The sequence below is a fragment of the Lepidochelys olivacea genome (assembly GCF_965140295.1).
Source record: "Lepidochelys olivacea isolate rLepOli2 genome assembly, chromosome: 4".
NCBI classification, from domain to species: domain Eukaryota; kingdom Metazoa; phylum Chordata; order Testudines; family Cheloniidae; genus Lepidochelys; species Lepidochelys olivacea.
The window spans coordinates 31106446-31123606 of NC_140414.1; the positions used below are offsets into that span (position 1 = coordinate 31106446).

At 42.1% G+C, this 17161-nt stretch overlaps 1 protein-coding gene across 1 annotated transcript in view; it reads right to left on the reverse strand.

Moving 5' to 3' along the window:
- UNC5C (unc-5 netrin receptor C) overlaps positions 1-17161 on the reverse strand; it is a 362184-nt gene that overhangs the window by 136575 nt on the left and 208448 nt on the right. Inside the window, exon 2 of the mRNA XM_084626036.1 lies at positions 6153-6374. Within this exon, the coding sequence (XP_084482162.1) occupies positions 6153-6374 (222 nt within the window). The remainder of the gene's footprint in view (positions 1-6152; positions 6375-17161) is intronic.

Genomic DNA, 17161 nt, shown 5'->3' on the forward strand with positions numbered 1-17161 from the left:
TACTACACCAAATACCTTTAGCATTACACCTTTATTTCATTTTCTTCTCTCTTCTCAGTACTTTGAATACTTTTTTTTACAGTAAAGAGTGCATGATTACACTTTATTATTTTGCTTCCACATTTCATTACCTTTCTGTCTTGTTCTCCTTGTCATTACTTTGCTATAAGAGGACTTAAGAGGGAAAATGTGGTTCTCAGATGGCATTTTAGAAACAACTCAGCAGGGCTTTCCTGCTCGTTGTTTGGGGGATAGCATGGCAGAACCACAGCAAAGAGAAATGTGCCTACGTCTCAGTCACTTGGGTCCTATGACTGACACGGAAGGATGAAGGATGAAACTCAAGCAGCATCCAGAATAAAAATGTTATATAACTGAAATCCTTTTGAGCTCGGGTTCATTATTATAGGCTTCATTGTGGCATTGACCAACTGTTAGTTGTGTTGGAGAACTGAATTGCCCCAGGGAGACAAAATTCCTCTCTGAGGCTCCCTGGCACATGGAATAGGGGGACATCTGCTGCTACATGCTCCTGGCATTCTCCCCAACCTCATATCTACTCAAAGACACAATGTGGCTTTATGGAAGGTGTCTATCTAACCTGTTTGGAGTAATGACCTTAATTAAATTATGTTACGGGGGGAAAAAAGGTAGGGGGACAGTTCTTAGGGTTTGGCCGGACAAATATAGCCCACCATTTGAGCAGACCAAGAAGTTAACAATATCTCCTAGGTTAGAATTTACTACACCAGTGGAGGATACTAACAGAGGCTACATAGTCCCAAATGTGGTGTAATCAATGCAGTGACTCAATGACACTTGAATGGGCGGAGCTCTTTGCTAGCCTGATGGATGCAGGCTACTAAGCTGCTGATCTAGTATGTTTAATGATTGTATATTCTTCTTTAGGCATGTCTATCATTCCTCAGAAATAAACTGAGCCCCATTGTCTCATACAACTTTTTCTCAAAGTCAACCAGCTCCAGACAAGTCTCTTCAATGGCTTTGCAAGAGGTGATATTATCTAAACCTATTACTTCTGGCAGGGCCGGCCCACAACATTTTGGCACCTGAGGCGGGGAGCTCAAATGATGCCCCCACACCCCCTTGCTTGGGTCAAAACTTTGAAAGGTCTCAATTCTGCCTTCTTCCTGTTCTACTCCTCTCATGGTACTGCTCTGCTAACAACTTAAAATGCATTGTTCAAAAATTTTAAGTAATACTTAACTTTCAAATGCCTGAACAGCCAATGTAACTTTTCTTGTCTGCATAGTAAACACTGGCATTTATATCTGTTTGAATAATCAAATCTTTCTCCATGCAGCTCCTGCTGCTTTCTGTTATTCCCTCTCACCTTTTCTCCTGCCTGCCTGTTATGTCTCTTGTGCCCTCCTTCCTTCAGCACAGCACTCCACCATCTCTGTGCATCTAGAGCAGAGAGACTACATAGGCATCAGCAGCAGAAACAATTTTCTACACCCTGGGTCCTAGTGGTGCCTCCTCCCCTCCCCCACAATCTGGCACCTGAGGCGGCCACCTCAGTTAGCCTCATGGTAAGGCCAGCCCTGACTTCTGGCTACTTCAAGCATTTTGTTTTCCCTTGCCTGCAAAATCAATACGAATTCTCTTCCAGGGGTTCTCAGTCCCATTTCCAATGATGGTAGGATGTGACAGCAGACATATCACACTTTATGTCCATATCTAAACTTGGCTGCAAAATCCAGATTCTGAGGACAGCTTTCATTTCAACAATTCCAGTGTGGCTATTATGCAATTGTACTAACAATCTGATTTGCAAGATTTCGGTAGCCCCCTGCAGAAATTCCACAAGGTAGAATCTCTCATTACTGTGAGCTCATTTTTCGGAAGTAGTTTAGGCTGTTCTTCATCATTTAGAACATTCACACAGCCTTCAGCTATACCTTCTTTTAAGATAGGGACATTTACATTCTCTGCTGCAATTTCTTTTGCAGCATTGGGAAAGTCTTTCAAAATCAGATTTTGAAAATGGGATTAGGTTGCAAAGGATTTTTCACCTGTATTAGCAACCAGAATAAACACATCATAATTTCTGTGTTTTTACTGATGATCTAGAACTGATGGGAGAGAGACAACATGTTAACATCAGAGCCCATCTCTCACTGTAATCTAGCAACTACTCATATTTGGTCCAAACATTTTTATAGAAGCTATTTTCCCTAATCAATGTAAACTTCTTCCCATTCTGAAACTCTAGAGATGTTAGGTTTCAGAGTAGCAGCCGTGTTAGTCTGCATCCGCAAAAAGAAAAGGAGTACCTGTGGCACCTTGGAGACTAACCAATTTATTTGAGCATAAGCTTTCGTGAGCTACAGCTCACTTCATCGGATGCATCTGATGAAGTGAGCTGTAGCTCACGAAAGCTTATGCTCAAATAAATTGGTTAGTCTCTAAGGTGCCACAGGTACTCCTTTTCCTTTTTCTAGAGATGTTGTAATTCCAGATATTCTCAGACCCTCTTTTTCTATCTTGTCATAGTTGTTTTTTTTTCCTTTAGCGAAGGCCCTGGGAATGAAGATGTTGGGTCCTTTTCCCATCTGGCACTTTACTTGGTAGGATTCCGCCAACTGCATAGCTGAGACATGACGTTAACATTAGACACATGCTAACTTTCATGGGTTTTCCAGCTAACGAGCTGGGATACCACAGAAGTTTGGGGGATTTTCAGATTCATTTTCTCTGATTCTTCTCTGCATAGTCATATTGAGCTCAGTATTTCTAACCTGTGATCCAAGTATACTCAACTTTGCAGATAGCAGTGACTTAGTCTGTTCAAATGCCCTGTTACATTCCTCGGTTCAAACCCAATTGGGTGGTAGGTGCTGTCCAGAAAGGGGCCATAAGTAAGATGGTTAAAAGGATTTCCTCATTTCTATTTGGGGTGCAGGAGAAAAAGGTGGCACTACTAGATGCAATTTCTACCTCCATGTGCCATGGCAGCAGTAAATCTGAACTCATGAGCATAAAGATATATTTGGACACAACAAGCTGGCTTGGTTTGTTGACTGAGTACAAATGAATATTGCTACTGTTACTGTGCTCATCCACCCCATGGCCTGAATGAAGAATAGGAAATGATTTGTTTTATCATTTGAGGCAGATGGTCTACAGTTATTTTCCTTAAACCCACTGCTTCATTAAGAAAACTAACCTGGATTTGGCATATTTATGAGAAGTGTTCTTTCTCCTCCTGCTATCAGAAGCAATTAAGAGCAGGAATTTAAAAACAAACATTTAGAATTGTTTTTTTCCTCTTGCCTACACAGACATAGCACTACTGATTTCAATGAAGTTACACTTTATTTACCTCAGTGTAACTGAGAAGAGAACCGGGTCTATAATTCTAAAAAGTGACCCTGGACTGCATTTTACAGAATGAGCAATGACAGGCATTATTCAGTTTCTGAATGTAAATGCTAATAAAGCTTAAGGAAGAAATGAAATGAAAACTGAATCCACTGAAAGCCAGGGAAAGTTCATTCCAGTGGATTCCCAGTCTCACATGAATGATGAAACTAGGAGATGTACTAAGTAACAGAAGTATTCCCCTCTTCCAGTCTTCTTCCCATACAGTCACATTGCAACCTGTTGGAAGATCCTATTACAACTAACAGTCAAACATAGCCAAAAGCTTTTTTTTCCTGATTCTCCTTTCTGCAACCTTCCCCGCAACCCAAATTATCTTTCTCTTTCTCAAGCTGAGAGAACTACAGTGCGGTTAAAAGCATATGCTTTTGAACTCTGCGCAAATAAATGAGCTGAAACAAATAAAACCCAGGTCACATGAGACTTTCAAGACATCTGGTGGAGTTATTTTTCTGAATAATTAGACCAAGTGGTGGTGCAATTCCCAAATGAAAGCTACTTTCTTGCTTGATATTCAGTTATTTTTCATAGTCATCAAGACAGCAATAAGCCCCATTTCTCTCCCTTGCACTTGACTTGAACCTTATTGGATTACCAGTCTTTCCAAACTGGGACAATCATATCTTTGACATGGGCTTGTTTATAGCTCAAGTTTTTAAGCCTCTTTGTTTCCTTTATATTTTGAGGGCCCAATTAATCTTCCATGGAAGTCAATGGGAGTTTTGGCATTGATTAGATTAGGATTGGACATTTAGCCTCTTTCTTTCATTTCTTCCTAATTTACTACAGGTCTCTCTAGTACCAAGTCAATGTAGCAGGCAGCAGAATATAATGGAACAGCAGCCAGTTGCATGCTCTGGAGTCAGTACGTTGTTCCTGGCTGGGGGAATATTGTATCTTCCCATTATTTCTTTGCCTGAGGCTAACCGTAATTTCTCCTTTTTCCATATTCTCCCCTTTTAAACCTTCAACATAAGAGTGCTCCAAAAGCTCCTCAGAACTTGTCTAACACTGTGCTCCCCTAGTGTGACTACACTGTAAGTAATCTGTAATGGACCGAATTAGAGAAGTGAGCAAGGAAGCCAGTTCTGTGGAGTAGTGAGCAGCAGTTTAGTTGGAGAAATCACTATGCCCTGGTCTACACTAGGACTTTAGATCGAATTTAGCAGCATTAAATCGATGTAAACCTGCACCCGTCCACACGATGAAGCCCTTTATTTCGACTTAAAGGGCTCTTAAAATCGATTTCCTTACTCCACCCCTGACAAGTGGATTAGCGCTTAAATCGGCCTTGCTGGCTCGAATTTGGGGTACTGTGGACACAATTCGACGGTATTGGCCTCCGGGAGATATCCCAGAGTGCTCCATTGTGACCGCTCTGGACAGCACTCTCAACTCAAATGCACGATTGTTTGCCGTTGCTCTGACGCAGGGAAGGGCGACTGAGGACACGGCTTACAGGGTTGACTTCAGGGAGCTAAAATCAACAAAGGGGGTGGCTTTACATCAAAGAGTATTTCAGGCAGGACTTCACGGAGGGTTCCAATAAGAAATGGTGCACCTAAGTTATTGTTCTTATTGGAACAAGGAGGTTAGCCTGGCCTCTGATTGATACATGGCTAGATTTACCTCGCTGCACCTTCTCTGTGAGTGACTGCAGTGTGACCTAGAGGAATGAGTCCCCTAGACAGGGGAGGGGGGAAAGCAAATGAGTACAAAACAAGTCTGGTCTATTTCTTGTTTTGATCCACTCCATCTATCTTTTACATCTTTGGCTGGCAGCAGACGGTGCAGAAGGACTGCATGCCATCCACATCTCATGGCTGCTCGGCAGAAGATGGTACAGTACGACTGCTAGCCATCCTCATCTCTTGCCTGCCCGGCAGAAGATGGTACAGTACGACTGCTAGCAATCCGTATCGCCTGCCTGCTCACCATAAGACGGTTCAATAGGACTGACTGCAGGACTAAAGAGAATGACCTGGTCAAGTCACTCCAAATTTAGTCCCTGCGCCCATGTCTGCCCAGGCATTCCCAGCCGACGTGGCCAGGAGCACCTCGGACACGACGAGGACGGCTACCAGTCGTATTGCACCGTCTGCTGCCAGAAGGCAATGGGTTGCTGCTACTGTGTAGCAATGCCGTACCGCGTCTGCCAGCACCCAGGAGACATACGGTGACAGTTACCTGAGCAGGCTCCATGCTTGCCGTGGTATGGCGTCTGCACAGGTAATTCAGGAAAAAAGGCGCAAAACGATTGTCTGCCCTTCCTTTCACGGAGAGAGGGAGGGAGGGAAGGGAGGCCTGACGATATATACCCAGAACCACCCGCGACAATGTTTTAGCCCCATCAGGCATTGGGATCTCAACCCAGAATTCTAATGGGCAGTGGAGACTGCGGGAACTGTGGGATAGCTACCCACAGTGCAACGCTCCGGAAGTCGATGCTAGCCTCGTTACTGTGGAAGCACTCCGCCGAGTTGCTGCACTTAATGCACTTAGAGCATTTTCTGTGGGGTCACACACACTCGAATATATAAAACCGATTTCTAAAAAAACGACTTCTATAAATTCGACCTTATTCCGTAGTGTAGACATACCCTATGAGTCTTTTAAAATTAGCACACAGTTGGGCCTCATTCTCATTTTACACTAAGTCCATTTTACACCGCTCCGCCAGTGTAAATGAGAATCAAACCCAATAATAGCACCCCCAATGACATGGTGAAAAAACACAAATGCCTCACCAGAAGTTTCATCTACTCGCTCATCCACCACATGGTCCTTCTGGTGAACCCATTCACTGTTGCACTTGAAATAGATCTGGGTGGCAGGGCTGGCTTTGCAGTACAAGTTCACAGGTTTGTTTTTTACGATGTAAGCTTCTTCAGGCTCAATGAGGAAATGAGGCAGAGGCTCTGGAGGATCAGATGGAAAGGTTTCTGGAAGTTCATGAAAAAAATCATCATCTGTAACAAAGAAACGGAGAGGGGAAATGTAGAAAGTTTAGAAAATTACAGCAACTGAAATTCTGGCTGTGAAAGATTACAAGTGTTTCTAAAAAGCTCAAGGGAAGAGAGTGCCTTTTCAAGTGAAAAAATTACACGGGAAGTGTCCTTGCAGTGGAGTTTAAATGCAGAGTTGTTTGCAGCCTAAAAGGTGTTTCTACTTAACATCCTGCTCTTTCTGTTTCTACTAGTTCATTTGCTAACTCTGTTTGTGAAAGTCTCCTTTTTATTTGTCTTCAGTGGGAACAGTAATGGCAGAACGTAGTTTTAGCACTTGGTTCTGTCACTTATTAAATCCCTGTACAAAATTCTGTTAACCTAAACTGACACTTGAGAGTACAAGGCAAGGGCATAATTGTTACACACAGACATGCACAATCATACCCATATAGTTCTGCACCCTTAATAGGCATGCACAAATATCACTCTGTGTGCATGCTAATTGAATATATGTGCACGCACATGGCCAGTAATGACTTAGAATGTTACCTCTAGGTCTTCAGTATGAAACTGACCCTAGGAGTTAGAGGCTGGGTCAGTTTCCACTTTACCCCTCTTCATTCATTCTTTGACTTCTCTGTTGAGAATGCTAACAAGGGTGCCAAATTCTGATACTTCTTTTTGTAGTGTGTACACCTGCTCAATGCCCACTAGAGAAGTGGGACTGGTACCACTTACTCACTTCACACAGAGCACAGAACTGCTACTAAATGGTAGGATACAGACCTATTATGTGGATTAACAGAGGGCTTTGGTCTTCTTCAGTGCTGTCAATCGAGCACTTTTCACCAGGAGTACGCTCACAAAACAATTCATTTTTTTAAAAAAAAACCAGTCCAATAAACTAGTGGAAACATTGAAAATGAGCTAATTCACACAGCTTCCTGCCTCGTCCTCCATAAAACCCCTTTTTACAGGCAAAGCATCCTCTCTCCACTCCTTTCACAGGAGAAATCACCAAGATCAGAGAGTGACAATTCACTGGAGAAATACTCCTCTTCCCATTGACTTGCAAAACTCTTGTCAACATGCAAGAACATTCAAGAAGCTCACAGTGGCAAAGGGGTGAGGGAACAGTAACTATTGACAGATCCATCAGCAAGAAGCTGACAGTCCTGAAGGCCTCATTCAATCTCCTCTTTTCTGCCTCTGAAGCAGTTATCGTTATACACAGTGATGGACGTTGGTGATGATCAATAAAGCATCACAGAATATCAAACTAAAAATACTACAGAACGTTAGCTATCCTCTTCTTGTCAGTCTCCATGAAGATTAAATGTCAGACAGTTACCTTTCTTTACTCTAGGCATACCTATATTTTTTGTGTCCAGAATTACAAAGGGTATGAAAGCCTTTCCTTCCAGCTACTGCTTGCACAGAAAGACAAATAAGGAATAACAACAACAGATGAAAGAGGCTGGAGAAGTAGATAATACAGTACCTATCTACATAGCTGTGTAGAGTTACACCGTTCATCTTCAGTAGGCCTGAGCAAATCTTACACAGTTTGAGGTGTTATGAACCTTTTGAACTATTTATAAATCTCAAACCTGTAATATGAGTTCACACACCTCTTCTCATTTCATTTGAAACCATTTTTTTCCCCTCTGAAGAAGTTCGGGGGGGTTTACCCACGAAAGCTTATGCCCAAAGAAATCTGTTCGTCTCTAAGCTGCCACCGGACTCCTCGTAGTTTTTTTCTCTGTCAGGGTGTTTCAGTTCAAAAACAATAGTGGGCTTGATTCACAACTGCATTACTCCACTGCACTGAAGTAAATGTAGTCGGACCAGCACAAACCAGGAGTGATGGAGTAGTGAATAAGACCCAGTATTTTTCTATCAGAGGGAAAACCTCTGCTATAAAGTAATAGGGACAAAAGGGCTCCAATCCCTTATCAAAAGCTCATCTGCTGTAAGCAGGTGCCCTGCACATAGTATGAAAAACAGATTTAATTTTCATTAGATTTTTTCTCTGTCATTATTTTCCTCTGTGGTTTTGTTTTTACTCCAACCACCTTATGTTCCACTTTTCACCCTATTTCTGCACCTGCTCTCCCAACATTCGATTTTTCTCTCTGCTTCCTTTTTCTCCACAGTGTTTCGAGAATGTAATATGAAGTTAAATGCATGAGTTTGAGTCAAAGTTTGGAATTCATGATAACAGCGGGTTTGAGCTAAGGCAAGAGGGATTTGTCCCTCCCTGCTATACATCTACTCATAATGCATACAAACATACAGCTAAACATACACAGAGACATTAGAGATTAATCATTTCACTTGAACTGCCACAGGATATATCTTTTCCTTCTGGTCATTTATTTGCAAATTGGTGAGCAGACAGAAGGAAACTAACAAAGCACACATATGTTTTATAATTAAACAAGTACTGCTCCACTAATTTCTGGTGACTGGAAAAACAAATGTATTTATTTTCACCAATAGATCTCAGCACATTACCAAAGACAACACTTCTGCTATCCGAACAATTAACTAGTTCTTATCAAAGATGTAACTGGAAGCTCCAAAAAAGGCAAAGGAGAGGAAACTGGGGAGGAGGGAGAGAGATTTCCTTCCTTATATCCTAAAGTCTGAGAGATCAATCTGAAGAATACGTGTAGGCTTTGGGCTGCTCTGCTGTGGGTGCCCACTTCTAGCATTTAAATACTGTTTTTATTTTCAAGTGGATTTTCTAATACTGCTTATTACAAACTCAGCCTCTCTTCTCGACTGCTGGAATATGGGCAGGGCATACCTTATAACCCCTCCAGAAGCCCAGAGCCGCTCTAGCTCATAAAATGCCTGTTGTGAGCCAGTTTTCTTATTTAACCTTAATATACTGTTTAATTCCTCATTGCTATTATAATTTAAATAAAGTTATATTACGATCAAGCCCAAATTTATTCTTTCTTGCTGTGCTATCTTCAGACTCCGGCATCTGAACCACATTCAGATAGATGTTTGTGAGATAGGCGGTCACCATTCTCAGACATACAGATAAAGCACACATACAGAAGCTCTGCCGTCCAGTGATACTGGTTTTCTTTTAATATTTGCACACTTAAGAGAATCAAAACAGATACGATACCTTTTCTTACATTCTCCACAGAGAGGCATTTTCATTCATTTGCAGGCCCCCATGCTTATTATGATTGAGCGAATTAACATTATATGGAACAAAAACTTAAAAGAGGAACGTCTACAATGCAAACATGATTGGATTTTGCTGTATTCAACAAAGGAAAACAATCATATGACAAAGCTAGCCTCATCTCCATCAGCATTCAGGGTCTCTAACCCAAGCGTCTGCTGCACACTGCTAAGAGGTAATAAGGCAGCCTTATCGGGCTGTGAGAATCAGAGCTGGAACTCAGTTTGCGCTTCTAAGTTCCCAGAAGTGATTAGATCTCCTGCTGCAGGAAAGCAAACTGTTGTTCCATTCTCCCCCAGACAGAGAAACTGAGGCCTTACAAGTTCCATCTATTTATCCTGTAGAAACTGCTATGTTGGGGAACCAAGTTACATAGGGTGATCAGACAGCAAATGTGAAAAAAGGGGGTGGGGGATAATAGGAGCCTATATAAGAAAAAGATCCAAATATCGGGACTGTCCCTATAAAATCGGGACATCTGGTCACCCTAAAGTTACAACAGGGCAGTTCCTGACATAGGTGAAACAGTGTCTAGTCTTGCAGTATAGATGGGAACAAATGGCTTTTAGCCATGCTGCAGATTCATGCCACAGCCTCACTAAGATCCAAATGTGAGATTGCGTTGTTTAGGGACAGCCCTTTGTTAGGGGTGGATGGAGGCCTCACAGAAGAATCCTGATTCAGACACCTTATAAACTTGTACAGAATGTGATTCCTTACATTCCCAGACAGCTGTGCTGTAGCCATCATCCAACCATCACGTTACCTGCTTTGGGAGGCTTGTGGTGCCCACATGGTATAAAAGCTCTACTCCCCAGGCTACCAGGGTCACAAGGTTGGCCTCTCATTCCCTTGAACATCTGTTCAGGATCAGCTACAATATGTCCTATAGCATGATTCTGGAACATAGTTACAACTATAGCAGGGCAGAGATTGGAAAATTGGTTTTATGGAGGATTTTGAAATTAGTCTATGTTGTGTTTTGGAACAAAACTGGAAAATGGCAAAAATCTCTGCAAAAGAAAATGAAGGAAAAAAATGTTTAAGCTTGATCTAAACATTTAGTTTACATTTTGAAATTATTTTATAATAGATAGAATTTTTAATACAAAATAAAAAAATTCAAAACAAAATCCTCTGGAAAGGAATAATTGACATGTCCCATTTTGACACTGTCATGACTTTTTTCCTTTTTATCCCCTTCCAAAATGAAGTTTGGGAGAAATCAAGACTTTTTTCAAAGTGTTTATATTTCAATGGAAAACTGTTCTGTCAAAGCTTATCTGACCAACTCGTTAGAATACAGTTCAGTCCTAAATCTGTAAGATCAAACTGTGTTTCAGCCACATTGTGGGGGTACTGTGTTATAACAGGTCTCACAACAATGGCTGTTTCTACAATTTAGATGGGACTTAAAATACCACATTTGTATGTGTGTGTGTGTCTGTATGTCTGTGGCTGTACATGTAAAAGGGGCTGAACCTTGCCCAACATTCTGATCTGTGCCTTCCAAAGTACTCCCTTGGACATTTTAATAATGCATCCCATGGAAATGCAACAAAGGGGCTTGCTTTGTGTTATCTCTGGACTTATCTCAACTTTTCTAACCATTCCAGGAAAAATACCCATTCAAGAATGGCCTGTAAAAGAATTATACATTGAAGAAGGGAACCGTGTGCTTGATTTTCATTTACTCTGTCAATGCGCTGTGTAACATGCCCCCTGGATCAAACACAAATTCTCAGACTTGAGTGCTCTTCTATGTAACAGGACTCCATTTGTGCCCAATTATTGCAAACTGAGTTTACTTCTGTAAAATGTCACATTCATCTTTATTTTCATGGAATAAAATGTACAACCCAGCAGTTGCTATTGACTGCTCCACACTACCAAGACAAAAGACCTGATTAATGAAAATGCTAACCTGGTTTCACTCATGCAATTCACTCATACTAAGAAAATAAATTTACCCAAACCACCTTCATCTATAAATTTCATGCTGAATTTATACTTTAACGGCTTCTCTGAATTTAGAGATGCTATTTTACCTCCCTCCTTTAACATCCTACAACAGTGTTTTGAAAAAAAAAAAAACGTGGGCCACATCCAAACTTAGTGAAAATGGGTGAAATGCGATGGAAGTCAATAGAGCTGCAGCAATTTACACCAGCTAAGGCTCATACACAGGATGGACCTGTGGGAGGATTATATTTTAATCTTTATTTTAGGTAAAAATATCCTTTTAGGGCATTCGTTTTTGAAACTGTACATAATGCGGCACTTTTTGCATTAACATATGAGAAAGGAAGAGTTTATGGTAGGTTTCACTTTTTATGGACTAGTATTCCAGCTCTAACTCAGGGTCAGAAAATATTGTGCTGAACACACCAATCTATCCATCCCTCGATCACTAGTTTTATTACTATGTATCAGGCTTTAATTCTTATCAGCCCAACACATAACTCGTGATATTTCTGAATTGCAGACAAAGTATTATTGCTTGTATCGTAATACATAGGACGATTATCTCTTTGTCTGAGACTTGAAGCAAATTCTTCTCGAATGGAATTTACTTCAGAGTGATTCAAGAGCAATTTAAAATGAATGGTTGCAAAGCTAATTTCATTTGCATTTGGATGCCCATCACTCAGTGAGATCATTTGTGATACATTACAATAAAGGCAGATGGAGTTAACTGTTTGTATGAGATTTCGGCTAAGTTTGTAATGTTATGATTAAAAAACTTTCTGGAGCAACAACTCCTATTTACTGTGAAATTAACAGCAGGTGCTAGCTCTGTAATATAACTTTATCAGGATTGTGGCAATCGTTTGTTTTACAGGAGAAACATTTTCCGTAAAGGAAAATACTCACTGGTAATTCCTTTGGGTGTAGTTCTCTTTCCCTATCAAGGGCGCACAACATTATGGCTCTAACCAATAGGAAGCAAGAAGGCAAAGAATTTGTCAATGGACCCTTGTATGTGAAATAATTTACATGTACTTTACAGCCCCTTTATATTGCCAGAGCAGTGAAGATGGGTCTGAGGCCAGATTTATACTAAAGACATATATGGGTTAACTGTGTCGCTCAGGGGTGTGAAAAATCCATGTCCCTGAGTGACATAATTATACTGACCAACCCACCTTGTAGGTAGCACTATGTTTACAGGAGAGCTACTGCCGCTGAGGGAGAAGGATTAACTAAGCTCATGGGAGAAGCTATAGTGAAGATAAGCCAAAGTAAAAACTATTTCCCCATGAAGAAATGGAGTACTTGTGGAACCTTAGAGACTAACCAATTTATTTGAGCATGTTAGTCTCTAAGGTGCCACAAGTACTCCTTTTCTTTTTGCGAATACAGACTAACACGGCTGTTACTCTGAAACCTGTCATTTCCCCATGCTAATTTTCCCCCTACTGTTACTCACTCCTTCTTGTCAACTGTTTGAAATGGGCCATCCTGATTATCACCACAAAATTTTTTTTTGTCCTGCTGATAATAACCCACCTTAATCAATTACTCTCATTAGAGTTGGTACGGCAACCCCCATTTTTTCATGTTCTCTGTATATAGATTCGATAGATAATCTTCCTACTGTATTTTCCACTGCATGCATCTGATGAAGTGGGCTTTAGCCCACAAAATCTTATGCTCAAATAAATTTGTTAACCTCTCAGGTGCCACAAGTACTCCTTGTTCTTTAAACAAAGGAATGTAATTTCTCCAAAGTACTTAATTCCAAAGTCCTTTGAAAGACAATGAGAATTCATTTACATACCAGATAAAAAGAGCTATCAAGCTAACAAGTGCGGGGGAGGGGGGGGAAAGAGACAGCATGGCCACAACCTAGCAGGGAAGAGAAACTTCATCTGAGATAGAAGCGGGGAGGGCAACCTGCCAATAAACAATTGAATCAACTGGGGGGGAGCGGGGAGATCCTGACATTTGAGAGTTCTAAAAGTGAGGCTTAATTTCACTAAGAAATCCTGTCAGCTACCCCAGTCATGGCAAGAGCTCGCTCCAACTATCAGCCCCAGGTGGCTGCTTCCCTGCCAGCCTGAAAAGTGAGAGAGGGGATCCCACTGCAGTCCTCTCCCAGACTTGGGGAAGGTGAAGAACCCTAGGGAGCAGAGGTGAGGCTGGGGACTACAGGGGGGCTGAAGTGAGGAGGGTGGGGGCTGATGGTTTGAGGGGACTGTATTGATGGTGCGTTCTGAACGGATGTGGTGGGTGCAAGAAAGGTGAACTGAGAGTGGTGGGGGTCAATGAGGTATGGGGGATGAACTGATGGGATGGTGATGATGAGGGCTAGGGGACTGAACTGAGTGGGGGTTGGGTGGGGAGAGAACTGATTGGGGACTGGGAGACAGGATTAATTGCTGGGCAAGAGACGGGCAGATGTGGAGGTGAGAGCTCCTGCAGCAGGGCCCAAAAACCACATGTGCAATCACAGTACATGTGGAAGAGTGGGCAACACTAATTGTCACATACGCACACCCTGGGGATGGGCAGGGGGAGTTCAAGAACCAAGAGACTGTCCTAAAAAACACAATACAATCTTTTTTAAAAATGTTATGATTTTGGGACCAATCTGATGATTTTTGGGCGTCCGACTTGAACTTGGCAATACTGCTTCAGGATGAATTCTGGTCAGAGACAAAAGATATACGTTCTCAGGAAAGAACTGAATTCTCCCATGTTTCTGACTAAAGAATTACCTTAGCATATAGCAGTTCAAGGGGACTTCCCACAGGGGTCTAAATGGGGGACACTTGGAGAATGGGGGACAAATACATTGAAGAGTCACTAGATGATCCTGGGGGCTCTTCAGCAAAAACAAACAAACAATTCCTATCATAAGAATGGGAACTAACATCTCTGCCATGCTACAACCCCCTCACTTCTGAATGGTACTGATGCCTTTTTAAAGCCCTTCAAGGAGAAAATCGAAGATAGTGTGCAGTGAACAAGTGTGTTATTCTTCTTAGTGGCCCAGCAAACACCAGTATTGCCAATTTATCAGTAGAAGGCAGCATTCTGCAGCTTCAAGGTCTGCACTTCAGAGGAGAAGGCCTCATCTAGAAATCTCCAAGCTGCTCTGAATGAGAGAAGGACTTTGGACTCTGGATCAATGGTGAGCGAGGAGAAGCAGTTTCCAGGGATGGTCCAGTGACAAGTTCGTTAACTCTGAAGACTAAAGGCATCTATGACACTTAAGGGCTAGAATGATTACCTCTGCTTTGTCCTGCTTAGCCTAACTCAGAACTCTGGGAAGAAGAGAAAGGCAAGAGAAGCACGATACTCACTCCTCGCAGCAGTTACACTCCCATTTATCATTGCTGACTTTAGGGTTGAGAGCCTGAATCCAAGATCAGCAAAGGTCAGTTGTTGTAGAAGTCTATCGCTGCTGCTCCCAACGTGCAGTCGATCTGCTTGAACAATGGGAGATTGAGGCTTCATTTCCTGGATATTGCATTTTACCCTACTTTGCATTCCCTCTTCAGAGATGTAAAAGACTATGTGAGGCAGCGACATTGGAACGGGGGGGCTAAGGGGCCATGGCCTGTCCACTTTTCGCAATGGGTCCAGCTCTCTGCCCCATTTCTTCCCCTGTGTCCCCACCCACGGGCTCTCCACCCTGGGCTCATGGAGGGTCTGCGGCTCCCCACAGCTGCCCGGGTGGCTCTTACCATGGCCTGGCTGCAGCTCTTTGGCCAGGTCCCGCACCCAGGCCAGTCTGGGTTGGCATAAGAGCCATGTGGTCACTTGTGGGGAGCTGTGGACCTGCCACCTGCCCTGGGTGGGGATCCAGGGGGTGGGGACATGGGTCAGGGGCTGCTCTTGGGCTCCCCCCACCCCCCAGGCAGGTGGAGGGGCCCGGGCTTCACAGTCCAGCTTCAACTTCCAGGTTGTCGGAGGGGCAGGGCCTCGGGGGAAGAGAAGGGGCATGGGTGGGGCCATGGAGGGGTGGGGCCTTATGCCGTCCCCACTTTTACAAAGAATCCATCGCCCCTGATGTGAGGTGCAAGACAGAGGAGAATCAGACTTCCAGTTTCATTTCAGTCACAAGGGCTGCATCTGTCAGTTAAACTGCATGGAACACAATAGGTTTTAAAACAGAAAATAGAAGAATTCAGAGTGAACGAAACTCAATATTAACAAGTCAAGCTCATGCTGCCAATGCAGACACTTCTTTGCAACCAACTTCTTTGCAGCAAACAACAGTGTAATTTGCTTGAGCTGGATTTCCTTTCTTTTTCTCTCTGCTTTTCCTCTGGAGTGTACTGTATTACAGACTTATTATCACCAATTAATGTCTAGGAAAAAATCAAAGGGCCTGATTTTCCTCTCACTTACAGAACTGTAAAACTGGTGTAACACCACTGACTTCACTGAAGAGCTAACTTCAGTGGAATTACTCCTGATTTACACCAGTGTAAGAGAGAGGCCCAACTAGAGGAAGAAAAAAAAACCTTTTTCATTATTTTATACATTCTGATTTTATAGGACAACTTGTAAGGTTAATTAATACTGTTCATGAAGCATATGTCATCCCCTAATCACATTTAATTAATAATTATAACTAACAGCCTGCTCCTGAACCTACTAAAGCCTATGGGAGCTTTGCCATTGACTAGATGGGGAGGAGAAGCAGACCCTAAATCTGTCCCTTCAAGGTGTACCTCGCATTCTTCTAAGGGAGGGACATTGCTCAAGGTGTCATATTGGTAATGCAAGACAGACTCATTGTCGTACCTACAGATACAAATATGTAAATTAAGGCTCTGTTCACAGAGCCCACCTCTGGCTCAGGACAAACTGCATCTGGCCTGAGGCTCTTATCAAAACAAGAAAGAGATGGCATGAGTAGCCATAAATGTACTTGTTAGCACTGCATTCAGCCTAGGTAAACATTAGTGCTTAATGAGGTTACATACAAGACAAGGGAAGCCTCAATTATAGGAGGGAATGAAATTGTTCATTTTGGCAAGTACATTCTTGATCATTTTATCTCTATAAGACCTAATGGAGATGTCTGCAAGTTTCTTTTTTTGTGTTGTTGCCTTAACGCTATCGATAGATAAAAGATTAAGCCGGCTCTTCAACGGATATAGACTGATTTACAACGGAGGAGGATCTAGCCCAAGATGTTTGAAAAGTTGAATATCAAAGAGATATTGGGGCATTTTTTTTCTTTAAAAGATGATTATGATGACCGTTCATGACACAAATATATGACATTGACTTTTCCGATATATGATAACTTGCAGGCCTAGATTCTCCACAGTGTTGTATTCTGCATAATCATTTACAGCTGTGCAAAATGTGTGAGAAGTAAATATAAAATGTTACGAAGATCAGAATTCTATGCTTACTTATATCATTGAAACAGTCATACTCCCCTCCGTTTGGCACAAGGATAAAGGATTAGCCAAGCTGCAAAGCACAAAGGTTTCGGTTTGTTTAAACTCTTAAGCCAGGATTGTAGCCTAGTGTGTGAATTCTGGGAAGTTGTATTCATCAACATTTTACTTGAAAAATTAGATGGAGTTTGCCTCTTTAGAGCTACTGTACAGAACTGGGTTGGTTACTAAGT